The sequence below is a fragment of the Hemitrygon akajei genome, chromosome 8 (genome assembly GCF_048418815.1).
Source record: "Hemitrygon akajei chromosome 8, sHemAka1.3, whole genome shotgun sequence".
Taxonomy (NCBI): domain Eukaryota; kingdom Metazoa; phylum Chordata; class Chondrichthyes; order Myliobatiformes; family Dasyatidae; genus Hemitrygon; species Hemitrygon akajei.
In genome coordinates this window covers 51,959,841-51,987,581 of record NC_133131.1, presented here as the reverse complement: position 1 = coordinate 51,987,581, position 27,741 = coordinate 51,959,841, and the positions used below count along the sequence as shown (strand labels likewise).

Sequence of the window (27,741 nt, the reverse complement as noted above, 5' to 3'; positions counted from 1 at the left end):
ATGGTATGCACTGTGCTCTGGAGCTGTGTGTACTTTGCAGATGGTATGCACTGTGCTCTGGAGCTGCGTGTACTTTGCAGATGGCATGCACTGTGCTCTGGAGCCGCGTGTACTTTGCAGATGGTATGCACTGTGCTCTGGAGCTGTGTGTACTTTGCAGATGGTATGCACTGTGCTCTGGAGCTGTGTGTACTTTGCAGATGGTATGCACTGTGCTCTGGAGCTGCGTGTACTTTGCAGATGGTATGCACTGTGCTCTGGAGCTGGATGGAATAAATATTTTGGTAAATATCAGACTCTGCTGTCGGAGATGGTTGTTGCCCGTGTGGCGTGAACATTACGTCCGGCCTCGCCGCGTGCTGGTGTAGGCTGAGGTGTCTGCCATTGGAACTGAAGCTGCAACATTAATGGACTTCCTCGCTTGGGACTGCTGGACGTAAGAAGGTCATCGATGAAGCAACAGAAGGTATTTGGAGCCCTGAGAAATTCCCACAGTGAGGCCCTGAGGTGACTCAACCATTGGCGCGTTCCCTCTGTGATGCCAGGAACCAGAACTCATTAATGATGTTCTTGGTCACATACTGTCTCTGTGTCAGGGCCCTTGCTGTCAGCTCACGGCTGGAACTCTGTCTCCATGCTGGCTAGTGTCTGTGCATTGTATGTGGACATATACCCACATCTTCATGTGTGTCACTTGAACTTGTGTCGGGGACTCCCCTTTGAATGAGGTGATGCATTTTGGAAAATAGGACCAGCATAGGACTTGTATCATGAATGGTAGGGCACTCTGGAGTGTAATGGAGCAGAGGGACTTTGGACTGAAAGTGGTGTCAGAAGTAGACAATGGCGAAAAAGGCTCTGAACACATTGGCCTCCATCATTCACGGCACTGAGTATAAGAGCCTCAACAGGGCCTGACAGTAATTTCAAAAGTGTTCATGTGCGTGCATTTGTACAGAGAAATCTGATTGTGTATGTACGTTGCAGTTGTACAAGTCATTGGTGAGGCTGCATTTGGAGTACTGTGTCGAGCAATGGTCACTCCTGTTATTGGAAAAGTGGTTTATCTGGAAAGAATGGAGAGAAGATTTATGAGGACTTTGCCAGGAATGGAGGGCCTGGGTTATTGGAAGAGATTGGCCTGTCTAGGACTTCATACCGTGGAATGCAGGAGGATGAGGGTTGGCCTTGGAGGACTGCTCATGAGTATTTGCAGAACAGTCTTTTCCTTTCTCATTCATTCGGCTTGGAGGGATGTGAGGCAAATGCAGGAAATTGGGATGAGCTAAGTGTTTGGGCTGAAGGGCTTGGATCCCTACTGTATTGCTTTGTGATGCTGTGACTCTCTCTTTGTGGTGAGCAAAGGCAGGACTTGGGGTCTGGCTGGCAGCAGAGGGTTGTGTGCCCTGGTGCTGAAAGGTGCCAGAGTTGTGCTGATGGGCACCAACTTGTTGCTGGCCTGTAAGTGAACTCCAGTTCTGTCATGCTTGAGGTAGACCTGGCCTCCAGTCCCTGTGTACAGTATGAAAGAGTCTTGGCCTGAAATGTCAACTGCTTGTTCATTTTCATGGGTGCTGCCCGACATTTTGTGTGTGTTGCTTTGGACTTCTAGCATTTGCAGAATCTCCCATGTTTACTGTGCATTTCCTCAAAACATAAGGTTCAAAGGTCATCTGTTGGAAAATGTGATCGGTTTGAAAGAAATGGTTCTAAGGGGAGGATGGTCTCTCAGGAGCTGAGGGGATGGAAGATTTAGTAGTCACTTTGGACAGACGGGACATCTATGGACTCACTGGTCTCTATGCACACAGCTTCAGGATGGGGTTGCTATACTTTGGAGGTCATCCAAAGTTGCCCTGCAGGTTAATGGGGTGGTTAAGAAGGCATATGGTGTGTTGGCCTTCGTTAGTCAGGGGACTGAGTTCGAAAGCCATGAGGTAATGTTACAGCTCTGTAGACCCACGGTTAGACCACATTTGGAATATTGTGTTCAATTCTAGTCACCTCGCCATAGGAAGGATGTGGAAGCTTTAGAGAGCATGCAGAGGAAATTTACCAGGAGGCTGTTTGTATTAAGAGAACATGTCTTATGAGGAAAGGTTGAATAATCTATGACTTTTCTCTTTGGAGTGAAGGAGGATGAGAGGTGACTTGATAGAGGTGTATAAGGTCATAAGAGGCAAAACAAGAGTGGCCTTTTCCCCAGGGAGGTAATGGCTAGTATGAGGGGATGTACTATTGAGGTGAATGGAGGGAAGTGTGTGGGGGAGGGTTTTTTTTTACACAGGGTGGTAAGTGTATGGAATAGTTTGCTGGGGATGGTGGTAAAGGCTGGTACATTAGAGACATTTAACAGAGCCTTAAATAAACACATGGATGAAAGGAAAATGGAGTGTTATGTGGGAGGAAAAGGTTGGATTGATCTTGGACTAGCTTAAAAGGCTGACACAACGTAGGGCCTGCATTGTGCTGTACTGTCCTTTGTTCTAGAATCTCATCCCTCCCACCCCTAACTTCTGTTAGCAGTCACACAGCAGCAAGGCCATTATCTCCATGGCTGATGCCAGAAAGGGCCACCCAGGGAGCTGCATTGAAGTACGAGAAGCACGAGAGTGAGAGGTGAGAGAGTCAGAGAATTCATTTCAGAAATGAAAAGCCGAGAAGGAAAAGCGAGTGGAGGGGGTGAAAAGAAAGAGTTGGGGATATGAAGAAGGGTGAAATGGGTGAGAATATTTGAGGGATGGGAGAGAAAGAGGGTGGTGACCATGTGAGAGAGGTGGCTGGGAGGCCAAGCGAGAGAGGTAAGAGGAGTATGGGTTAGGGATAGAGAGGTAGGTGGGGGAGAGAATGTGCAATGGTAGGAGGGGAAATTGGGGATGGGGGATGAGGATGATGTGTAGGAGAGAGGGTGAGGATGACGGGTTGGAGGGGAGGGCGATGAGCAGGGAGTGATAGGGGGCTGAGAGAGGGGAGAGTGGTGAGACAGTGGGTGAGTAGAGAATAAGAGGGAAGGATGGAGAACTGAGGCCCTTTGAAGGGGTTGAAGAGATTTGTCGGGATATGCTTGCCAGGGTTTGCTGGAAACTCCACTCTCTAGGCTTTCAGGTTCCTGTACAGATTGTGGCTGGCTTTGCCTGATGAAGCTCTACAAGCGGTTTTGTGATAGTTACGAATGTGGACATTATTAACGTTTGTTTTCAGTGCTCAGGTATATTTCTCTCAGGCAAACCTCAGTCCTATTTCAGGTTTAAGGAAATAGAATGACTCCTTGTGTTGTGTCTGAGAGAAGGTATATCAGGAGATGGCGGAGGAAGACTGACCAGCAGGACCTAATATTTCCGACAGAAAGTCGCATTTGAGATGCCTGCTTATGTTCCAATTCTAACCCTGTCTCTGTTAATGGTAAAACAAGATTAAGTCAAAGTAATCACTCCCAATTAAGGTATAGCAGGCTCGTAATTTACATGCAGGTGATAGTTTTTGGTTATAGATTGAAAGAAGTGGTTAACAAGCAAATTCCCAATGTACTTCCCTCCCAGTTTGCCAAAGCAATTAATTCAGGGTGCTGTGAACCACACTCCTTCCTCCAAGCGTTGGCGAAAGGGTAATGTGTTCATACATTGCTGTTTCTTTTGCACAATACAGGCCCTTCGGCCCATGATGCTATGCTTAACATGTACTTACTTTGGAAGTTACCTAGGGTTACCAATAGCCCTCTATTTTTCTAAGCTCCATGTACCTATCCAGGAGTCTCTTAAAAGACCCTATCATATCCACTTCCACTGCCATCGTTGGCAGGCCATTCCACGCACTCACCACTCTCTGTGTAAAAAAAAACTTATCCCTGACATCTCCTCTGTACCTGCTTCCAAGCACCTTAAACCTGTGCCCTCTCAGGTTAGCCATTTCAGCCCTGGGAAAAAGCCTCTGACTATCCACACGATCCACACGATCAATGCCTCTCATCTTGTATCAGGTCACCTCTCATCCTCTGTCACTCCAAGGAGAAAAGGCTAGGTTCACTCAACCTATTCTCATAAGGCATGCTCCCCAATCCAGGCAACATCCTTGTAAATCTCCTCTGCACCCATTCTATGGCTTCCACATCCTTCCTGTAGTGAGGCGACCAGAACTGAGTACAGTACTCCAAGTGGGGTCTGACCAGGGTCCAAATAGCTGCAACATTACCTCTCAGCTCCTAAACTCAATGTATGTCTTTTCCACAATTCTGCTTTTTAAAAATTTTCCTGTAAATGCCTGCAAGAAAATGTATCTCAAGGTAGTGTAATACATGGTGACATATACATGCTTTGATAATAAATTTACTTTGAAAAATCCATCTACAAAATGCACTACAGGTGCGCACCTGGTTACTCAGACCGCACCTTCCAATCTTTCAGCCTCTCATCAGAAAGGGCCAGCGCAGTGGGCTCCAATGGAATACATCGTCAGGGGTTCCCTGGAGATTGCTCGCATCCTGACGTGGGAACGTGTTATTGGTTCCTCGGTATGGCTGGGTGTAAATGCGGGCACTCCCACCTCAACAGCAGTGTAGGAGCACCTCCTCAAATGTGTCTGCAATGGTTAACAAAGCTGGCTGGGCACCAGCACCTCGGGGCAGTAAGTACTGACCTTGCCAAGAAACGCCTCATCTTCAAAATGAATACCTATATGAAACAACGCATGTAAAAGATTGTTGGTCACTGAATGTTCCATCAGATTGCTTATAGGAATTGGTGTGTTATTAAATATATGTGAAGTATATTTATTTATCAGTGCTATACAGAAAGTATTTTACTCCAATTAGAGTGCCTGTAGCTAAAACAATGTTGCCATAGTGACATTGTGGCCTGTCAGTCATTTCTATTGGATGAGATTGAACTTTATCTTATAAAATAAGATCGACAAAAAGAGATTGCTAGGAACTGTTAAAAGAATTTCCAACAATGTGTAATTTGACACCAAGCATTTATTTTGCTGAAATATTCCTGATTGAGGGACTCCCTAGGCATGTGCATATATTGTCACTGATGATTCCGAACCAAATCAGGTTTAATATCACTGGCATATGTCGTGAAATGTGTTGTTTTGTGGCAGCAGTACATTGCAATACATCACAATAATGCAGAGCTATAAATTACAATATCTGCATTTCGTAATGCTGTCCTGTTTGGTGGTATTTATGTTTGAATGACAATTAAATCTGAATTAAATTGAGCAAAAAAAGGAAAAAATACTGAGGTATTATACATGGGTTCATTGTCCATTCAGAAATCTGATGGCTGTGTTTTTCAGGCTCCTGTACCCTCTCCTCAATGAGAAGAGGCCTGGGTTATGGGGGTCTCTAATGAGATGTCTCATTTTGAGGATGATCTTGATGCTGTGTGGGGGTGGGGGATGTTGGGTGAGTTTGCAACTTCCTGCAGCTTTTCCCAGCTTCTGTAGAGTGTCCCTTCCACGCCAGAGAGTGACACCACCAGTTAGAATGTGCTACGCATACACCTGTAGAAATGTGCTGGAGTCGTTGGTGACATATCAAATGTCCTCAAGCTCTGAATCACATTTAGCCATTCATGCCTCCTTTGAGGCATCAATATAGGATAGACGTTGACCCTCAGGAGCCTGAAACTGCTCTGGCTTTCCAGTGCCGTGCATCCCATGATCACTCTGTTGAAGAGCTGCTCGCCAGTTCTGATCTTCACTATGGCTGTTTAAAGCCTGCACTTTCCACCTGCATTTTCACTTCTACCTTCTCTCCCTCCTGCCCTTGGCACGTTACAAATGTTGTTGACCAGACATCGCGTCATCAAGCAGTGTAAGAAAAATTAGTGACATTGCCACTTTCCCTCTCAACTGGCTCTCAGGGTCTTTTGTAATTCTGACGCTGCACGCTCCTGGGCCGGGAGTCACGTTCCTGTTTGGGTAGCAGAGTGGCTGATGGGATGAATCAATGTGTCAGTACCCTCTCTGCCCTACAACATCTTACTGTGCTGAAGTCCGTATTTATAAAAAGCTCAAGTACGTAAGATCATCTCTGTGCTTTCAGACATTGACTTTGTGGTTATATGGTGAAGGTTCATTGCCATTCCAGAAGCGAGACGGGGAGGGGGGGGTGGGTCCTCCAAGCCAGGATGAAACATGGAGGGATGAGGCCCCTTCTACCTAGAATCTTGTTAGAAAATATGCAGTCGCTGGAGAAAAGTATTGAGGATCTGAGGACAAATTTGCTGTATCCAAAGCTCCCGAGATGAGGTGGTCGCAGGAGGCAGAGGAATGGCTATGACTGGACCATGGATCTGAATGATGAGCTCATGGACTTTAAACAGTTGTAGGTGAGTGTGTCTACAGAGAGACACTCAGGGTCTTTCCCCAACCAGAAGCCCTGGATGAACCATGAGGTCTGTAATCTGCTGAGGGCCAAGAAAGCTACAAACGACTCATCTCCAGAAAGCCATCTCACGGGCGATGGCAGTCCCGGACTGAACTGGAATCAAGGAAGGGTGCTCATTGGTTGTGGCCAGGCTTGAATGCAATCAGCTCTTATAAAGTAAAATCAAGTGACATGGCTGACACCAGGGTTTTGCTTCCAGATGAGTTTGATGCCTTCCATGTTGGTTTTGACCATCAAAGTATGTAGGAACCATAACAAACTCTCCGAGCCCTTGATGATCCTGTGATTTCAGTCACTGAGGCCGACGCGCTAGGAACCTTCAGGAGGGTGAACACAGAAACCATCCGGTCTAGACACAGTACCGTCCAGTCTAGACACAGTACCATCCGGTCCAGACACAGTACCATCCGGTCCAGACACAGAAACCATCTGGTCCAGACACAGTACCATCCGGTCTAGACACAGTACCATCCAGTCTAGACACAGTACCATCCGGTCCAGACACAGTACCATCCGGTCCAGACACAGAAACCATCCGGTCTAGACACAGTACCGTCCAGTCTAGACACAGTACCATCCAGTCCAGATACAGTACCATCCAGTCCAGATACAGTACCGTCCAGTCCAAACACAGTACCATCCGGTCCAGACACAGTACCATCCAGTCCAGACACAGTACCATCCAGTCCAGACACAGTACCGTCCAGCCCAGACACAATATCATCCAGTCTAGACACAGTGCCCTCCAGCCCAGACACAGTACCGTCCAGCCCAGACACAATAACATCCCGTCCAGACACAGTACCGTCCGGTCCAGACACAGAAACCATCTGGTCCAGACACAGTACCATCCAGTCTAGACACAGTACCATCCGGTCCAGACACAGTACCATCCGGTCCAGACACAGAAACCATCCGGTCTAGACACAGTACCGTCCAGTCTAGACACAGTACCATCCAGTCCAGATACAGTACCATCCAGTCCAGATACAGTACCATCCAGCCCAAACACAGTACTATCCGGTCCAGATACAGTACCGTCCAGCCCAGACACAGTACCGTCCAGCCCAGACACAATAACATCCCGTCCAGACACAATATCATTCGGTCCAGACACAGTACCGTCCAGCCCAGACACAGTACCATCCAGTCCAGACACAGTACCATCCAGTCCAGACACAGTACCGTCCAGCCCAGACACAATATCATCCAGTCTAGACACAGTGCCCTCCAGCCCAGACACAGTACCGTCCAGCCCAGACACAATAACATCCCGTCCAGACACAGTACCGTCTGGTCCAGACACAATACCATCCAATCCAGACACAGTACCATCCGGTCCAGTCACAGAAATCATCTGGTCCAGACACAGGACCATCCGGTCCAGACACAGTACCGTCCAGTCCAGACACAGTACCATCCAGTCCAGTCACAGTACCATCCAGTCCAGACACAGTACCATCCAGTCCAGACACAGTACCATCGGTCCAGATACAGTACCATCCAGTCCAGATACAGTGCCATCCAGTCCAGACACAGTACCATCCAGTCTAGAAACAGTACCATCCGGTCCAGTCATAGTACCATCCGGTCCAGACACAGTACCATCCGGTCCAGTCACAGTACCATCCGGTCCAGACATAGTACTGTCCAGTCTAGACAGTAGCATCCAGCCCAGACACAGTACCATCCAGCCCAGACACAGTACCGTCCGGTCCAGACACAGTACCGTCCGGTCCAGACACAGTACCATCCAGTCCAGACACAGCACCATCCAGTCCAGACACAGCACCATCCAGTCCAGACACAGTACCATCGGTCCAGACACAGTACCATCCAGTCCAGACACAGTACCGTCCAGTCCAGACACAGTACCGTCCGGTCCAGACACAGTACCGTCCGGTCCAGACACAGTACCGTCCGGTCCAGACACAGTACCGTCCGGTCCAGATACAGTTCCGTCCGGTCCAGACACAGTACCATCCAGCCCAGACACAGTACCATCCAGTCCAGTCACAGTACCATCTAGTCCAGACACAGTACCATCCGGTCCAGACACAGTACCATCCGGTCCAGACACAGTACCATCGGTCCAGACACAGTACCATCCGGTCCAGACACAGTACCATCCAGTCCAGACACAGTACCATCCGGTCCAGTCACTGTACCATCTAGTCCAGACACAGTACCATCCGGTCCAGACACAGTACCATCCGGTCCAGACACAGTACCATCTAGTCCAGACATAGTACCATCCGGTCCAGACACAGTACCATCCAGTCCAGACACAGTACCATCCGGTCCAGACACAGTACCATCGGTCCAGACACAGAACCATCCGGTCCAGACACAGTTGCATCTAGTCCAGACACAGTACCATCTGGTTCAGTGACTGTACTATCCTATCCAGACACAGTACCATCCGGTCCAGACACAGTACCATCGGTCCAGACACAGTACCATCTAGTCCAGACACAGTACCATCTGGTCCAGACACAGTACCATCCGGTCCAGTCACAGTACTATCGGGTCCAGACACAGTACCATCTGGTCCAGACACAGTACCGTCCGGTCCAGACACAGTACCATCGGTCCAGATACAGTACCATCCGGTCCAGACACAGTACCATCCGGTCCAGACACAGTACCATCCGGTCCAGATACAGTTCCGTCCAGTCCAGTCACAGAAACCATCTAGTCCAGACGCAGTACCATCCGGTGCAGACACAGTTCCGTCCAGTCCAGACACAGAAACTATCCAGTCCAGACACAGTACCAGACCAAATACTAAAGACCTGTTTTGATCGACTGGCTGGAGTGGTCACTGAGAACTTTAACCTCTCGCTTCCACAGTCTGAGGTACCCACCTGCTTCAAGCAGGCTTCAATTATACCAGTGCCTAAGAAGAACGTGGTAACGTGCCTCAACGACTATCATCCAGTGGCACTTACATCCACAGTGATGAAGTGTTTGAGAGGTCGGTGATGAAACATATCAACTCCGGCCTGAGAAGCAATGTGGATCTGCTCCAGTTTGCCTACTGGAGCAACAGGTGCCCAGCAGATGCCATCTTATTGGCTCTTCACTCAACTCGAGAACATCTGGCCAGTAAAGATACGCACATTAAGCTGCTCTCTATTGACCGTAATTTGGCATTCAATACCATCATCACCTCAAAATTAACCAACATGCTTCAAGACCTTTGTTTTGATTCCTCCTTGTGCAATTGGATCCTCAATTTCCTCACTTGTGGACCCCAGTTAGTTCAGATTGCAACAACATCTCCTCCACAATCTCCATCAGCACAGATGCACTACAGGGCTGTGTGGTCAGTCCCTGCTCTGCTTGCTCAACACTTGAGACTGCGTGGCTAAGCACAGCTCCAATACCATTTTCAAGTTTGCTGATGACACCACTGACGTACACTGAATCAGAGGTGGTGAGAATCAGCATATGGGAGAGAGATTGAAAACCTGGCTGAGTGGTGCCACAACAACAACTTCTTACCCAATGTCAGCAGGACTAAGGAGCTGATTATTGACTTCAGGAGGAGGAAACCAGAGATCCATGAGCCTGTCTTCAGAGGATCAGAGGTAGAGACTTAAATTCCTTGATGCTATAATTTCTGGGGACCTGTCCTGGGCCCAGCATCTAAGTGAAATTATGAGGAAAACATGGGAGTACACCTACGTCCTTATGAGTTTGTGAAGATTCGGAATGACATCTAAAACTTTGACAAACTTTTATGGACGTGTGGTGGACTGTGCACTGTAGTCTGGTATCGAAACACCAATAGGCTTGAACAGAAAATTGCACAAAAGGTAATGGATACGGCCCAGTCCATCACAGGGAAAGCCAGCCCCACCACTGAGCACATCTACACGGAGAGTTGTCGCAGGAAAGCAGCATCTATCATCAGGTCTTGCTCTCTTCTCATTATTGCCATCGGGAAGGTGGTACAGGAGTCTCTGGATTCTCACCACCAGGTTCAAGAACATTATTGTTCCTCAACCATCAGGCTTGAACCAAAGGGGATAACTTCACTCAACTGTTCCCACAACCTATGGACTCACTTTCAAGGACTCTTCATCTCATGTTCTCGATATTTATTGTTTACTTATTAATCAGTATTGTTTCCATATTACCAAGGACCTCATATGGTCTGTACACACCAGCTGTGGGGTGAAACGGCACACTGGTTGAGGAAGTTTGGTATGGGCCCCCAAATCCTAAGAACTTTCTATAGGGGCACAATTGAGAGCATCTTGACTGGCTACATCGCTGCCTGGTGTGGGAACTGTACCTCCCTTAATCACAGGAATCTGCAGAGAGTGATGGGTACAGCCCAGCGCACCAGTAGTTGTGAACTTCCCATGATTCAGGACATTTACAAAGACAGGTGTGTAAAAAGGTCCTGAAGGATCATCTCATGTTCTCGATATTTAATGTGTATTTATTATTATTTCTTTCTTTTTATACAGTTTATTGTCTTGGTACACTGGTTTGACACCCAAGCTGGGGCTGTCTTTCATTGATTCTATTATAGTTACTATCCTATTATGGGTTTATTGAGTATGCCAGCAAGTAAATTGTATATGGTGACATGTATGTACTTCAGAAGTAAGTTTACTTTGGACCCAGCTCTGCGTGTCCTTGCTGCTGGAGCTTCTATGTGCCACATGGCCATCCTCACTAAAGCCTGGGATGCCACAGTGTCAGTTCATAGTCCTGCTCATCCCAGCCAAATATCAACTTGTGGCAGAGCCAGCTACACATCCATATCTCCACCACTTCTTCCCCGACCCTTGCAGAGACCCACATCCTGCCTGATATTTAATTGGAGATGATGTGTAATTTCTGCTAGTTTAGTATTTAAATGCCTGAAGCACTATTTTTCATGTCTGCTGCAGCCTGTTGTCATGGTTACAAGCTCTGCTCACGGACTAAGCCTGAAGTTTGCTGCACTGCTGATGTCCTAGCTGGTTCAGACCTGAACCCATCACTCCCCGTCTCTCTGAACACAAAGACGTCCACCTCCACCTCCTGCTGAGGTCTCCAAAGGCATCTTTATTGTCAGTATTCTCTGTTTTGACCCTCAGGTGGATCTATACTACCGGTAGTTGGTTCTCCCGAAGAGTCAGATCCGCACGTTTTCATGCCTCTCTCCTTCAGACTTGCTCTGCAAAATGTATCCAGCCTACTGATTGGAGCCCCCCGTGTGGGAGGGAGGGGGCTCCACTCTCTGCACGGGATCGGATGCATTTTCTCAATACTCTCTTGTTATTAGTGCGAAGGTTAGATCGATGACTCCCGCCATTCAACTGCCCCACGAGTGGAAACAATTTCACACCTAATCGTATAGTTTCCTCTGATGCATCATCTCTGTGCTTAACTTTCCCAAAGAAAGGGGACTCAACTCTCAGTGGGTGCCTGTACGCGCACTGACGACATATGGTTCCATGACTCTTGGGAGTGGGTCAAGTGTGTCGAGGCCCACCAGGGAGGGCTCTGCCTCCGTCCCATCACTCTGCACTGCACACACAGTCCCAATCAATAGTGACTTCCTGAGCCCAGCGCTTAGGGGCAAGGATGCAATTAGCACAAGATGCTGGACGCTGATGTGTGCTTCTCCGGAACAGAAGAGGCATTGCACAAAGGAGTGGTTAACACTGAGTCTGATGAGTTTAATGTTTGCGTTGGAGTTTGGTGAGAAGCACCATGTGTAGGGCGGAGTTGGAATTGGGTAGGGTTGGATGAAATCTCTACCATGAATGGATTGTCAGAGGAAGGATCACACAATTATCACAGTGATAGAGATGGATCCTTTGGCCTCTGGCTCGAGCTGACCATCGGTCACGTTCACACGAATCCTACACAAGCCCATTTTATCCTCCCAGCATTTCCACCCACTCTCTCCTGATTCTGCCATTCATCTACACACTGGGGACAAGTTACAGCAGGCAATTGAAGTGCCAACCCATGCCTTTAGGAGGAGGTAGCAAACTGAAACATCCATGAAGTCACAGGGAGAGCGTGTAAACTCTAAGCAGACAGCACCCTACATCAGGATTAAACCTGGTCACTCCAGCTGTCAGAAACACCTCTACCTGTGTATCACTGTGACACACACCTGTCGGAAACACCTCTACCTGTGTATCACTGTGACACACACCTGTATGGGAACACCTCTACCTGTGTATCACTGTGACACACACCTGTATGGGAACATCTCTACCTGTGCGTCACTGTGACACACACCTGTATGGGAACACCTCTACCTGTGCGTCACTGTGACACACACCTGTCAGAAACACCTCTACCTGTGTACGGGGGCTCAACACTGTCCGGTTGCTGAGATCCCTTTAAGTTGGTCGGGGTCTTGGTTAGATGCATGAATGGTGCATCCCAGATCTTCAGTATTATTTAACTCTCAGCAGAACACTTTGGTTGAAGCTGCACCCCCCACTCCTCCACCAATCCACAGCCTTTGCTGGTCTTCACCCTTCCTCAAGATCCTCCATACTGGGGGATTGTGTGTGAAATGCATTTTGGATGATTGGGTCTGTATCTGCACCAGCATTGGAGCAAGCTCTATTTAGTAGCAAAGGCTTTGCTTTCAAACTATTATTTAGCATTTTTAAAGATACATTGTTTATTTGTTCATTGGACATGATATTTTAAATATCCTGCTTAAGGATAACCTGAAGTAAGACCAGGGTATGAGGAAAGCACAGGATTTGCCAGACAGAACACTGAATATATCAGCCAGGTAGTTTGGCCTGTTGGCATACTTCCTCCAGTGCCCAACAAACTGCCTTCAATTGACAATGGCCAACAAGCAGGGCCCTTAAATTGTATTCTGCAGGAAAATCTGTGGGTTGAGGGGAGACACAGTCCTAAAGGCTTGATTAGTTTTTGTTAAGATATCATAGCCCAGGGTTGCATTGCACAGCAAGAGTCACTGATTCTCATTGTTACTTGTGGGGGTTGTCGCCTTTAACCAGCACAAGGCTCCACATTTTCTTGACTTTAACATCAGGTTAGAATGTATAATGCAAAGCGCTGCTTAAACTTGTTAAGAGTGGGATGCAGTCTGTCCATTGCTAATTATTTCTGGTTCAAGCCTATTTAATGCCCAGGAACAAAACAAGCTTCTACTTGTACCTGTTCCTGCCCTTTGCCTCGTGGCTGCAAGGGTGACTCTCCCAGAGATGGTTTCGTGGTCCTGTGACCTTTAGAACCACTTCAGTAGATTGCTGGTGGAGTCAATGCATTAAATCCCATTTATTCCTGTCTGTTTAACAATTATCAATCCATGCTATTATATTAATTTTAGTTTTGCTCACCAGCCAGTCTGTGGAATTATGGAACAGCAAAAAGTCAGCCCCTGTGTTCCGAAATTGATTTAGTGAGTATTGAGCATTTGATAGATCCTGACATGGAGCTCTCGAGAATCATGGGTAACAGAGCATCAAACATCCCTTTGCCCAAACAGTCCACATTGACTGAGCATGGTGCCCACCGAGTTCGTCCCTTTAGTCTGTGTTTGGTCAATTTCCCTCTGAACCACTGCTATGCACGTACTTATGCAAATGGTACTATTGTGCCTGTCACAAGCACTCCTTCCACACGCATCACCCTCTGAATGAAGTGCCCAGCAGGAGCTTCGTAAATGCCATCATAAACCTAAACTGCCTTGATTTTAATTCCCCTTTCCTGGGTGCAGCCACTTGATGCATGGCCCTCGTGGTTTTGCACACCTCCAGAGCATCGTCCCTGAATATTCCTCGGAGTGTCGGAGGAAGTCCCGGCCTGCCAAACTCTCTCTGTTACTCAGTCCCTCGAGTCCTAGAGACAATCTTGTAAAATGTTGATTTGAATATCTAATTTAAACCATATTGATGTTAAGCATAACATGTTAAACTAAAATGTTTTTTAATGTGATCAGAGATTGATTTGAATTGATCGGTCTTGCATCAATTTTCGAAAGTCCCTCATTGTCAAGTCCGAGATGCTTTTCAGATAAAAGCTCTGCAAGACTGGACTCAGAGTTTGCTCACAATCGCGTTCTTTCAATATCTCAACTTCAGAGATATGAAAAGATACATTTTTATTTCAAGTTTTTTCACTTGAGCCCTTAATGTTATTGAGATTTTGTTTGCAGCGAAGAAACCATCAGCAGCATTCCTTGACAGTATTTGAACTCACACTGAGATAATTAAGATAATTTTCATGTCTGCTGGTGAAATCCGTTTGCAGACTAACAGCAGCCCCAGCCAAGGGCTTATAATAAGGGGGATGTTCCGCAGTATGTGTCCGACTGAATGAGTTCAAGGACAACAAATTGTATGCCAGAAACAGTTCCAGTGTGGCTGAGTGTGTGGGGCTACCTGCCCTGAGACTCCCAGCACACTGGCCCAGAGTGCCCAACCTGCCCAGAGTGCCCTACCTGCCCAGAGTCTCGTCTGCACATTGGCCCAGAGTGCCCTACCTGCCCAGAGTCTCCTCTGCCCACTGGCCCAGAGTGCCCTACCTGCCCAGAGTCTCCTCTGCACACTGGCCCAGAGTGCCCTACCTGCCCAGAGTCTCCTCTGCACACTGGCCCAGAGTGCCCTACCTGCCCAGAGTCTCCTCTGCACACTGGCCCAGAGTGCCCTACCTGCCCAGAGTCTCCTCTGCACACTGGCCCAGAGTGCCCTACCTGCCCAGAGTCTCCTCTGCACACTGGCCCAGAGTGCCCTACCTGCCCAGAGTCTCCTCTGCACACTGGCCCAGAGTGCCCTACCTGCCCAGAGTCTCCTCTGCACACTGGCCCAGAGTGCCCTACCTGCCCAGAGTCTCGTCTGCACACTGGCCCAGAGTGCCCTACCTGCCCAGAGTCTCGTCTGCCCACTGGCCCAGAGTGCCCTACCTGCCCAGAGTCTCCTCTGCACACTGGCCCAGAGTGCCCTACCTGCCCAGAGTCTCCTCTGCACACTGGCCCAGAGTGCCCTACCTGCCCAGAGTCTCGTCTGCACACTGGCCCAGAGTGCCCTACCTGCCCAGAGTCTCGTCTGCACACTGGCCCAGAGTGCCCTACCTGCCCAGAGTCTCGTCTGCACACTGGCCCAGAGTGCCCAACCTGCCCAGAGTCTCCTCTGCACACTGGCCCAGAGTGCCCTACCTGCCAGGACCTGTCCTCAGCACACTGGCCCAGAGTGCCCTACCTGCCAGGACCTGTCCTCAGCACACTGGCCCAGAGTGCCCTACCTGCCAGGACCTGTCCTCAGCACACTGGCCCAGAGTGCCCTACCTGCCAGGACCTGTCCTCAGCACACTGGCCCAGAGTGCCCTACCTGCCAGGACCTGTCCTCAGCACACTGGCCCAGAGTGCCCTACCTGCCCAGAGTCTCCTCTGCACACTGGCCCAGAGTGCCCTACCTGCCCAGAGTCTCCTCTGCACACTGGCCCAGAGTGCCCTACCTGCCCAGAGTCTCCTCTGCACACTGGCCCAGAGTGCCCTACCTGCCCAGAGTCTCGTCTGCACACTGGCCCAGAGTGCCCTACCTGCCCAGAGTCTCGTCTGCACACTGGCCCAGAGTGCCCTACCTGCCCAGAGTCTCGTCTGCACACTGGCCCAGAGTGCCCAACCTGCCCAGAGTCTCCTCTGCACACTGGCCCAGAGTGCCCTACCTGCCAGGACCTGTCCTCAGCACACTGGCCCAGAGTGCCCTACCTGCCAGGACCTGTCCTGAGCACACTGGCCCAGAGTGCCCTACCTGCCAGGACCTGTCCTCAGCACACTGGCCCAGAGTGCCCTACCTGCCAGGACCTGTCCTCAGCACACTGGCCCAGAGTGCCCTACCTGCCAGGACCTGCCCTCAGCACACTGGCCCAGAGTGCCCTACCTGCCCAGAGTCTCGTCTGCACACTGGCCCAAAGTGCCCTACCTGCCCAGAGTCTCGTCTGCACACTGGCCCAGAGTGCCCTACCTGCCCAGAGTCTCCTCTGCACACTGGCCCAGAGTGCCCTACCTGCCCAGAGTCTCCTCTGCACACTGGCCCAGAGTGCCCTACCTGCCTAGAGTCTCCTCTGCACACTGGCCCAGAGTGCCCTACCTGCCCAGAGTCTCGTCTGCACACTGGCCCAGAGTGCCCTACCTGCCCAGAGTCTCGTCTGCATACTGGCCCAGAGTGCCCTACCTGCCCAGAGTCTCCTCTGCACACTGGCCCAGAGTGTCCTACCTGCCCAGAGTCTCCCCTGCACACTGGCCTAGAGTGCCCTACCTGCCAGGACCTGTCCTCAGCACACTGGCCCAGAGTGCCCTACCTGCCCAGAGTCTCCTCTGCACACTGGCCCAGAGTGCCCTACCTGCCAGGACCTGTCCTCAGCACACTGGCCCAGAGTGCCCTACCTGCCCAGAGTCTCGTCTGCACACTGGCCCAGAGTGCCCTACCTGCCCAGAGTCTCCTCTGCACACTGGCCCAGAGTGCCCTACCTGCCCAGAGTCTCCTCTGCACACTGGCCCAGAGTGCCCTACCTGCCCAGAGTCTCGTCTGCACACTGGCCCAGAGTGCCCTACCTGCCCAGAGTCTCCTCTGCACACTGGCCCAGAGTGCCCTACCTGCCAGGACCTGTCCTCAGCACACTGGCCCAGAGTGCCCTACCTGCCAGGACCTGTCCTGAGCACACTGGCCCAGAGTGCCCTACCTGCCCAGAGTCTCGTCTGCACACTGGCCCAAAGTGCCCTACCTGCCCAGAGTCTCGTCTGCACACTGGCCCAGATTGCCCTACCTGCCCAGTCTCCTCTGCACACTGGCCCAGAGTGCCCTACCTGCCCAGAGTCTCCTCAGCACACTGGCCCAGAGTGCCCTACCTGCCCAGAGTCTCCTCTGCACACTGGCCCAGAGTGCCCTACCTGCCCAGAGTCTTGTCTGCACACTGGCCCAGAGTGCCCTACCTGCCCAGAGTCTCGTCTGCATACTGGCCCAGAGTGCCCTACCTGCCCAGAGTCTCCTCTGCACACTGGCCCAGAGTCTCCTCTGCACACTGGCCCAGAGTGCCCTACCTGCCCAGAGTCTCCCCTGCACACTGGCCTAGAGTGCCCTACCTGCCAGGACCTGTCCTCAGCACACTGGCCCAGAGTGCCCTACCTGCCCAGAGTCTCCTCTGCACACTGGCCCAGAGTGCCCTACCTGCCCAGAGTCTCCTCTGCACACTGGCCCAGAGTGCCCTACCTGCCAGGAGCTGTCCTCAGCACACTGGCCCAGAGTGCCCTACCTGCCAGGACCTGTCCTGAGCACACTGGCCCAGAGTGCCCTACCTGCCCAGAGTCTCGTCTGCACACTGGCCCAAAGTGCCCTACCTGCCCAGAGTCTCGTCTGCACACTGGCCCAGAGTGCCCTACCTGCCCAGTCTCCTCTGCACACTGGCCCAGAGTGCCCTACCTGCCCAGAGTCTCCTCTGCACACTGGCCCAGAGTGCCCTACCTGCCCAGAGTCTCCTCTGCACACTGGCCCAGAGTGCCCTACCTGCCCAGAGTCTCGTCTGCACACTGGCCCAGAGTGCCCTACCTGCCCAGAGTCTCCTCTGCACACTGGCCCAGAGTGCCCTACCTGCCCAGAGTCTCCTCTGCACACTGGCCCAGAGTGTCCTACCTGCCCAGAGTCTCCCCTGCACACTGGCCTAGAGTGCCCTACCTGCCAGGACCTGTCCTCAGCACACTGGCCCAGAGTGCCCTACCTGCCCAGAGTCTCGTCTGCACACTGGCCCAGAGTGCCCTACCTGCCCAGAGTCTCCTCTGCACACTGGCCCAGAGTGCCCTACCTGCCCAGAGTCTCCTCTGCACACTGGCCCAGAGTGCCCTACCTGCCAGGACCTGTCCTCAGCACACTGGCCCAGAGTGCCCTACCTGCCAGGACCTGTCCTCAGCACACTGGCCCAGAGTGCCCTACCTGCCCAGAGTCTCGTCTGCACACTGGCCCAGAGTGCCCTACCTGCCCAGAGTCTTGTCTGCACTCTGGCCCAGAGTGCCCTACCTGCCCAGAGTCTCCTCTGCCCACTGGCCCAGAGTGCCCTACCTGCCCAGAGTCTCCTCTGCACACTGGCCCAGTGTGCCCTACCTGCCCAGAGTCTCGTCTGCACACTGGCCCAGAGTGCCCTACCTGCCCAGAGTCTCGTCTGCCCACTGGCCCAGAGTGCCCTACCTACCCAGAGTCTCCTCTGCACACTGGCCCAGAGTGCCCTACCTGCCCAGAGTCTCCTCTGCACACTGGCCCAGAGTGCCCTACCTGCCCAGAGTCTCGTCTGCACACTGGCCCAGAGTGCCCTACCTGCCCAGAGTCTCGTCTGCACACTGGCCCAGAGTGCCCTACCTGCCCAGAGTCTCCTCTGCACACTGGCCCAGAGTGCCCTACCTGCCAGGACCTGTCCTCAGCACACTGGCCCAGAGTGCCCTACCTGCCAGGACCTGTCCTGAGCACACTGGCCCAGAGTGCCCTACCTGCCCAGAGTCTCGTCTGCACACTGGCCCAAAGTGCCCTACCTGCCCAGAGTCTCGTCTGCACACTGGCCCAGAGTGCCCTACCTGCCCAGTCTCCTCTGCACACTGGCCCAGAGTGCCCTACCTGCCCAGAGTCTCCTCTGCACACTGGCCCAGAGTGCCCTACCTGCCCAGAGTCTCCTCTGCACACTGGCCCAGAGTGCCCTACCTGCCCAGAGTCTCGTCTGCATACTGGCCCAGAGTGCCCTACCTGCCCAGAGTCTCCTCTGCACACTGGCCCAGAGTGCCCTACCTGCCCAGAGTCTCCCCTGCACACTGGCCTAGAGTGCCCTACCTGCCAGGACCTGTCCTCAGCACACTGGCCCAGAGTGCCCTACCTGCCCAGAGTCTCCTCTGCACACTGGCCCAGAGTGCCCTACCTGCCAGGACCTGTCCTCAGCTCACTGGCCCAGAGTGCCCTACCTGCCCAGAGTCTCCTCAGCACACTGGCCCAGAGTGCCTACCTGCCCAGAGTCTCGTCTGCACACTGGCCCAGAGTGCCCTACCTGCCCAGAGTCTCGTCTGCACACTGGCCCAGAGTGCCCTACCTGCCCAGAGTCTCCTCAGCACACTGGCCCAGATTGCCCTACCTGCCAGGACCTGTCCTCAGCACACTGGCCCAGAGTGCCCTACCTGCCAGGACCGGTCCTCAGCACACTGGCCCAGAGTGCCCTACCTGCCCAGAGTCTCCTCTGCACACTGGCCCAGAGTGCCCTACCTGCCCAGAGTCTCCTCTGCACACTGGCCCAGAGTGCCATGATGAGGCAAACTCAGGTTGGAGGAGCAACATCTCATCTACCGTCTGGGTAGTCTCCAGCCCCTTGGTATGAACATTGAATTCTCCAACTTCCATTAATTCCCTCCCTCTCCCTTCACCCATCCCACCTTCACTCTGTCTCCTCCTCCAGCTGCCTATCACCTATCTCATGATTCTGCCTTCTTCTACTACCCATAGTGCTTTCCCCTTACATTCCTTCTTCACCTCTCCTGCCTATCCCCTCCCTGCTTCCCCTCCCCCACCCCTTGATCTTTCCCCTTACTGGTTTTTCACCTGGCACCTACCAGCCTTCTCCTTCCCACCCTCCCCCCACCTTCTTTATAGGGCCCCTGCCCCCTCCCTCTTCAGTCCTGACGAAGGGTCTCGGCCTGAAATGTTGACTGCTCATTTCCACGGACGCTGCCCGACCTGCTGAGTTCCTCCAGCGTGTTGTATGTGTTGCTTTGACCCCAGCATCTGCAGAGTATTTTGTGCAGGTCTGTTCTGGCAGGTAACAGCTTTGCTTTCTTTAGCTCTGAAACTCTGTCCATTGTGCAGCCATGCTATCAGAGCCCAGAACTGCTTATCCGTACCCGTCAGGCAACTCCTGTCCCATCACCGTAAGATGCTGTGCTTTGCACAGAGGCTGATCACACTCTCCTGGAGCCAACACATTGCTGAAAGAGGCACGCCACTGGTTCAACTTCATTTGGAGTTTGAGGGGATTGGATATGTCACAAAGACTTGCAAATTTCCATGGACTGGTGCATCATAGCTTGGTGTGGTGGATTGAAAGAGGTTACGGGGTGTGGGTAGACTCAGCTCATCCTATCACAACCTTGACCTTCCCACCATTGAGGACATCTTCGAAAGGTGGTGCCTCCAGAAGCCAGCATCCATCAGTAAGGACCCTCGCCATCCAAGATGTGCCCTATTCTAGTTACTACCATTGGGGAGGAGGAACACGTGCCTGAAGTCCCAGGCAAAGCTTCTTCCCCTCTGTCATCAGATTTCTCAACGGTTCACGAACGCATGGACACTACCTCATTATTCCCTTTTCGCACTTGAATTTGTAATTTGTAGAAATCGTATGTATTTACACTGTATTATTGTGGCAAAACATCACATTTCACATCATATAAGACAGGGATAATGAGCCTCATTCTGATTCCAAACGCACTGAACTGCAGTGGGAACAAGCCATCGTCTGTCCTGAGTCCTGAGGAACTGTTGGGGGAGAAGAGATACAACCTGCAGCAGGAACAGAATGGGTCAGTCAGCATCCGTGGAGGCAGAGGGATGGTTGACACAATGGGTTGAGTCCCTGCATCAGGACTGAGTGTGGAGGACGAGAGTGACAGCCAGTTACTACCCCTCCTTCTCATCTCATTACACTGGCCATCTGACCTCTCCTCTCTCAGTCCTGATCTGAAACATCGACCATCCTTCTATCTTCACAGATGCTGCCTGGCCTGCTAAGTTCTTCCAACAGATTGTTTGTTTTTGTGCACCGGTTTCCAGCATCTTCAGTCATCTCTTGTGTCTGTAAGAACATCTACACACTGCTGTCTGTATGTTGTCTGTAAGGAGTTGGTATGTTCTCCTCATAGCTGTGGGTTTCATCCAAATGCTCTTGTTTCCTCCCATTTTGTGAAGTTTAGTAGGTTGTGGGCTTGCTACGTTGGCACTGGAGGCATAGCAACACTCCTGGGAAAGAATATCCACACACTGTGTTGGTTGTTGACGCAGGTGATGTATTTTGCTTTGTGTAGGTATATGTGTGACAAATAAATACAACCCCATTTTCAATTTTTAAAAAATTCCATTTTCCAGTTTGGTGATCAGAAAGCATTAGGACACAATGAATCATGCATTCTTCCACTAATTAAGGAGGAGGACCATTAAAGCACAGTTTTTCTGTAATTTTCCCCTGGCTGTGTTTATATCACAGTCCTGATGCTGGAGGAGTCCGGGGTGTGCTGATGACGCTGTGCAAGTGGAACTGGGTGCTTAATATAGATCTCTGCCTGGAAACTACATGTTCGCTGCAAAGGTAAATTGATGCTTCAGTAAAGCCTGTGTCCAGTAGGCATTGCTTGGTGTGCAGTCTTTAACAACAGCAGCTGGAGGCGTTGCCTTTCTCAGATAGCCTTGTCTAGACCACTGTCCAGCATTAGCATTCCTCAGCTTTGAGCTTTGAGTAGGGGCCAGGGCTCTGATGCATCATTCAGACCGAGGGAGAGGTGGAACAGGCACCTAATCCAGTGGCTTGTGAGGGAAAAGGGGCCCAGAGGATTTTCACAGAGGAAGAAACTGAATGGTGTGCAGGAGGAAATTACGGCAGGGGGGAGAAGTCAAGTGAGGAGGTTGGAAAATGTGATGTTGGAGGGGATTTGCAGGAGAACCATGGAGAAGTTATGGGAGGGATGGGGGAGTTCTGGGGAGTGGAAGGTAATGATTTTCAATGTACCAAAGCCGCTGAACAATTGCACTATTTAGTGACAGCTGAAGGGCTTCTGGTGAAAGTGGTGAGCACATGCAGCTGTCTGCCTTGGCCTTTCGTGGCAAACACCGTGTGAACCATTCCCGCCAGGACCAGGAGGCACAATGGGAACGTTAAAAACGGGCAGTTCCAGAGCGAAAGTGTGGGTGATGTATTTGCCCACAGCACGGCTGAGACCCCAAACTATATCTCAAAAGGCCAGGGATGGGGGGGAGGGGTGTCATTAAAACTTTCAAAACTGAGACAGTGCAAAGGCTACTAACTGAAGGCTGGAGCAAACTCTCGGGGCTCCTGCCACTGTGACGAGGAGCATTATCCCGTCAGACCCGAGGGGAGCCGTGTTATGGGATGGCTTGCAAAAGAAGCCTTTGTTTCATGTCAACAAGATACAGCAGTAGCTGCACCAAGAACAAACAGAGAAACCTACTGGTGTTCATGCTCGTCTCTTCAATATATTTTAAATGACATTGTTAATAAGCTGGATCTCTCTCGAGGCTTTGCAACTGAAGAGTGGTGATTATTCTCAAAGGCAAAACACATTGCTCCACAGTCAGCCTACACAGAATTTTAAAGTATGTTTTTAATTGGACTGTAATTCATTTGTATGTGAGGAGCTGAAGACTGATTAGTGTCTTCACAAGCCAATGGATCTTGCCTGTTTAATTATTCTAGCAGCTGGAGAATAAAGCTCAGTAAGATGGAGATTAAGCTCCAAGGTCATTAGAATACTTTGCAATGTCTGGCTTTCCCTCGTCATGGTAGTGTTATGTACGAGGTGCTGTAAAATACTGAACGTGGCGTTTATTGCAGTCTGACAGTGCAGCACAGATTGAAATTACATTGTGAATGTGCTGTCATTGGATGATAATTAATTACTCATAATTAAGTGGAGTCACAGTTGCTAGGAGTTCTCATCTTCATCACCGGCAAAATTTGGATGGTAATACTGGTAGATCTTGTTTCAAAGGTGTGTTTTCCTTTTGGATTCTGTGTTTTTCCCTCAACAATATGCTGTTCCAATTAGCAGAGTATACATAGTTCTTCTGTTACTCAGTCGCTGAATGTTTTTCTCTGCTGTTTTAATCCTCAATGTGTAAGCTTCTTTCATTCCAGTGAGGTTTTCTGAGAAGGCATTTCTGTGTGAAGACTGATTATTATCATCGATTGCCTTCCGGTTTCAATTTGACAGGTGTTTACAGTCAGTTTTTACTGACTTGGCTACCTAAACTTCTTTTTGAGTTGAATGTTTCTTCCCAGCTTTTGATTTCTAATTTTGGTGGATTGTTGTCGTCTCTGTTATAACCTTACTAATGTACATTTTTTTTGGAAATCAGTGTTTCTGTATGGTTGGATCCCCTTGTTCTTTGAGGTTAGAAGCTTGGCCTGAGTTGCATGGGTTTTCCTTGGTGCTAAGCAGAGCTGAGTGGCATTAAACCAACAGTATCCTAGGTGGACCTCTTTACTGTGGTGGGGACAGTAGACTGTCGTATGGTGAGCAATGCTCTGGAGTTTCCCAAACTTTAACTCTTTGGAGACATAAAATATTGCAGATGCTGAAGTCAAGGGTTACCACAAAGCGCAGGAAGAACTCAGCAGATTTGTCAGCATCTAGAGAAGGTCCTGATCTGAAAAGATGCTGCTTCTCCAGCTGAGCTCCTCCAGTTCGCTGTGTGTTGTTCACTGGTTCACAGTTGGAGACATGGTTAGAGCTTGGAACCCTTTGTGTTTTAACTGGATACCCAGTGTGAACTCAGCGGCAGTACTGTTCCGCTGTTTAACGTGGAGAAACTGGGGTTCAACTGACTTTGGAAAGCAGATCTTAAGGGCTTTGAGCTTTAGTAAGCAATCTGATTTGCTATTGATATATTTGGCACTTCCGTATTGTAAACTGAATGCTGGAAAGTCTTTGATGGGTGTAGACTCCTAACAGTCATTGTATGTATTTTGATGTTCTTTACCTTGATTTTTCAATTACAAGTGCTTAGTTTCACCCTATGAGCCCATGAGCTCCTTTGGGAGAGTTTAAACACAAGGACAAGCTTTACAAATTTGCTGATTAATTAAAAACTCCGCAGTTTAATCATTGGATATAGGATGTTTTAAAGTGAGTTGGTCTTGAAATCAATGAAACATTGGCATAGGTCTAAGAAGATGTCCATTTATATTGACTAATAACGCATGTAATTCATTGAGGCATAAATAGAGAAAAATATTAAAATAATGTATCTTAATTGGGTAAAAGAATGAAATAATTGTAGAGATATTGTCTCCTGTTGCTCTAATCTATAGTGATGGCAGAAGCATATTCAATGATGAGTAATTGGAAAAATATTTTCAAAACATAATGTGGGGCTTTGTGAAAAGAACAGTGGAGTGGGACAAAACCAAGAATTAAAAGCAGCAAAATATCGCCTGTTGTGCTGTATTAATTAATGATAATTCCCTGTTTTACATTGTAGTTGTGAGCTTTCCCATTCTCTTTCTCCAACTTTAATTGATTCTTTATTTCAGCTCTGTAGGACTGGGGAAATCTTCTAAGAAGGAGAATCTCATGAGAGTTGCGTGACTTCCAAAATTGCTTCTTTCTGCTGGGTTCCAGAATTGTGGTGATGTCAGCTATGGAAAGGAGCTCCGAAAACGAGAGCATGGAGATGGATGGTGTTGGAGATCCTCAGCCGGAAGACTTGGCTCTGCAGGTGGCTGCAGTGCAGGTCTCTGAGGAAGCTGCTTCTGCAGACATGGACACTGTGAAACCGTCCTTGGAGCTCCAGGATCCAGACAACGCAAAGGATGGAGGAAACGCTCAAGCCAATGGAATGGGCCACCTTGCTGAGGATCCCAGCAGCATCCACAGGGTTGCAAGCAGCACGCCGAAGAAGGTGGGTCCGAGGCCCAAACTTTCCAACAGGAAGCTGTCCCTCCAAGAACGTTCCTCTGGAAGTAACCTCTCTGCCCGTGCAGACCTACCAAGCTATCCCTACTCAACCGGACCTCTGTCGTCCGCAAGACGACTCACCAGTGAATCCAGCCGGGTCAATATGGGTGATTCCCAGGTGAGTTCATCTTGTAATTTTCAAACAAAGCTGTTCCAGGTCAAATTGAAATACCATTTGGTGCTTAATTTCAGAATTTGGAATTGGTATTTCTGGAAGAGAAGATTCAAAAAGGTTTATGACTTGTTAGAAGTACCCAAAAGCCTACATTTAAATGTAGAGAAGGATCTGGTGTGATTGTGGATATAACTGGCTCATTCAGAAAGGGGGGAGGGGTGAAATATTTTAAAATTAAATGGTCAGAATTTGGCCTTCTTGAAATAAGGTGAAGGGTGCGGTCACCAAGATCTGAACAAGAAGTACCCTGCCCAAGGTTTGATTATAGGTGCCAATCCACTTAAAATAGTAATGACATTTCTGAGCTACTGAACTCCACTCCACTCCATTTGCCACTCCACAAATGCCACTCCATTTGCCACTCCACAAATGCCACTCCAGTGCAGGAAGCATTCAGTTGTTGGTGTTATATACAGACATTTGCTGTATCAATGTCGTGTGATGTGGGGGCACAAACTTTTCTACACCAACTGGGAACTTGGAAGTGGATCCTTCCCTGTGTGGGCATCAACAGGGCATGTCCAGTTTTGGGGGGTGGAATGGGGTTGTACTCTTCAGGGTTTTAGAAAAATCTCACTGCAGTGGGTAATATTTCTCAGTGCCTTAATGCTGTTGGTATAAAGTGAATGCTCCCCATGGTTGGGGAAGTGAAGATCAAGACCACCTTTTCACCACGTGGTGAACGTCTGGAGAAGCTGTGGAGGCTCTGTCATTGGGAATCAGTAGGCTTCTGCATATTGTGGGCTTAGTAACTGCATCAACCAAAGATCACTGCACAGAAGAAACAGGACATTAGTGTGGTGTGCCACTGTCTTTCTGATCCCTGCATGACCCTATTCACAATGGTTGGGAAGGTTAAAATGAGGTCAGTTTTTCTCAGTATTGAGACAGCTTGTATTAAACCAGCAGTCACTGCTACAGTTCTGCACCTGTGATCTGTGACAGAGAAACTCCGCCTGACTGATTTAACGACCCTCAACGTGTGGAACTGGCTCTGCCTCAGACCACCATGCTAACGTGGATCGTGGAGGTGCAGTAACAGAGAGCTTCAGTCCCATTGTTCTGGTTTGAGGCTTTTGCCTCTTGCTGCTCCCAAGCAACAGATAAATCACTCAGCAATGGAGAGGGCTGATGTGGGTGGCATAGTTAATGATGTGTATGTGGCATTTGATGGTTTGACATAGTCGACCCACTGGCGAAAATGAACCTTTAGTAAAGAAAGTTTGAGAGTAGTGGTGAATATTTTTCAAATTAGAGGAAAGCATTCATCAGGTGTCAGTGTGAGGTCACAGGTTTTACTCATTAATAACCCAGATTTGGTTCCAAAGGCTAATTTTGCTCATTTTATTTGATTTAATGAGGTATAGCGTGAAACAGTCCCTTTGGCCCTGTGAGCCACACTGCCCGGCACCCCCTCCCCCCACTTACCCTACTAACCTGTGGGAGAAGATTGGACGGCCTGGAGAAACCACAGGCATTCCATCGGGACAACATACAGACGACGTTGGAGTTGAACTGCAGATTTCGATGCCCCGAGCTGTAATAGTGTCGCACGAACTGCTCGGCTACTGTGGGTTTCCAAATGTCCATATATCCTATCCCCAAAACTTTTCTCCAGCAATTTCCCTACTACTGATGTGAATCTCACCGGTCTGTAGTTCCCAGGATTCTCCCTTGTTCCTTTCTTCAATAGAGTCACTCGCCAGTCCTCCGAGACATCACCTGTGACTAGAGAAGACACAAAGATACTGGTCGAGGGCCCAGCAATCTCATCTCCAGCTTCCTTCAATAACATTCATAAATCCCATCAGACCTTGGGGCTTATCCACCTTAATACTCATTAGGAGATCCAACACTTCCTCCTTCTTGACCTCTGAAAGCCCTAACATATTCCTCCAGCTCTGATCTCCTGGTCCTCCATGTCCTTTTCCTTGGTAAATAATGAAGCAAAGTATTCATTCAATGACTTCAGAATCACAATTAGGATCCAGTTTAATATCACCAGTGTGTGTTGTGAAATTTGTTAACTTAGCGGCAGTTGTATAATGCGATACATGATAATACAGAAAAAACAATTACAGTAAGTATATTTGTGTATTAAATACCTAAATTAAAAATGGTGCAAAAACAGAAATAATAAAAAGTAGTGAGATAGTCTTCATGGGTTCAAAGTCCATTCAGAAATCAGATGGCAGAGGGTAAGAAGCTGTTCTTGAATCATTGAGGGTGTGCCTTCAGGCTCCTGTACCTCCTCCCTGATGGTAGCAATGAGAAGAGGACATGTCCTGGCTGCTGGAAGTCCTTAATAATGGACTCCGCCTTTCTGAGGCACTGCTCCTTGAAGATGTCTTGGATATTATGGAGGCTGGTACCCAAGATGGAGCTGACTAATTATACAACTTTCTGCAGCTTCTTTCAGTCCTGTGCAGTAGCCCCTCCACACCAGACAGTGATGCAGCC

General features: G+C 49.6%; 1 protein-coding gene across 3 annotated transcripts in view; it reads left to right on the top strand.

Annotated features, from left to right (window-relative positions):
- Nucleotides 1-27,741, top strand: part of camkk1a (calcium/calmodulin-dependent protein kinase kinase 1, alpha a) — a 208,279-nt gene that overhangs the window by 6,814 nt on the left and 173,724 nt on the right. The window contains exons 1-2 of one of the 3 annotated variants that reach the window (XM_073053840.1): nt 23,031-23,138; nt 24,683-25,224. In XM_073053840.1, coding sequence (XP_072909941.1) covers nt 24,781-25,224 — 444 coding nt within the window. In that variant the 5' untranslated portion in view covers nt 23,031-23,138; nt 24,683-24,780. Of the gene's footprint in view, nt 1-23,030; nt 23,139-24,682; nt 25,225-27,741 lie in introns of those variants that run through there. The other 2 variants (XM_073053838.1, XM_073053839.1) reach the window with 2 other exon arrangements.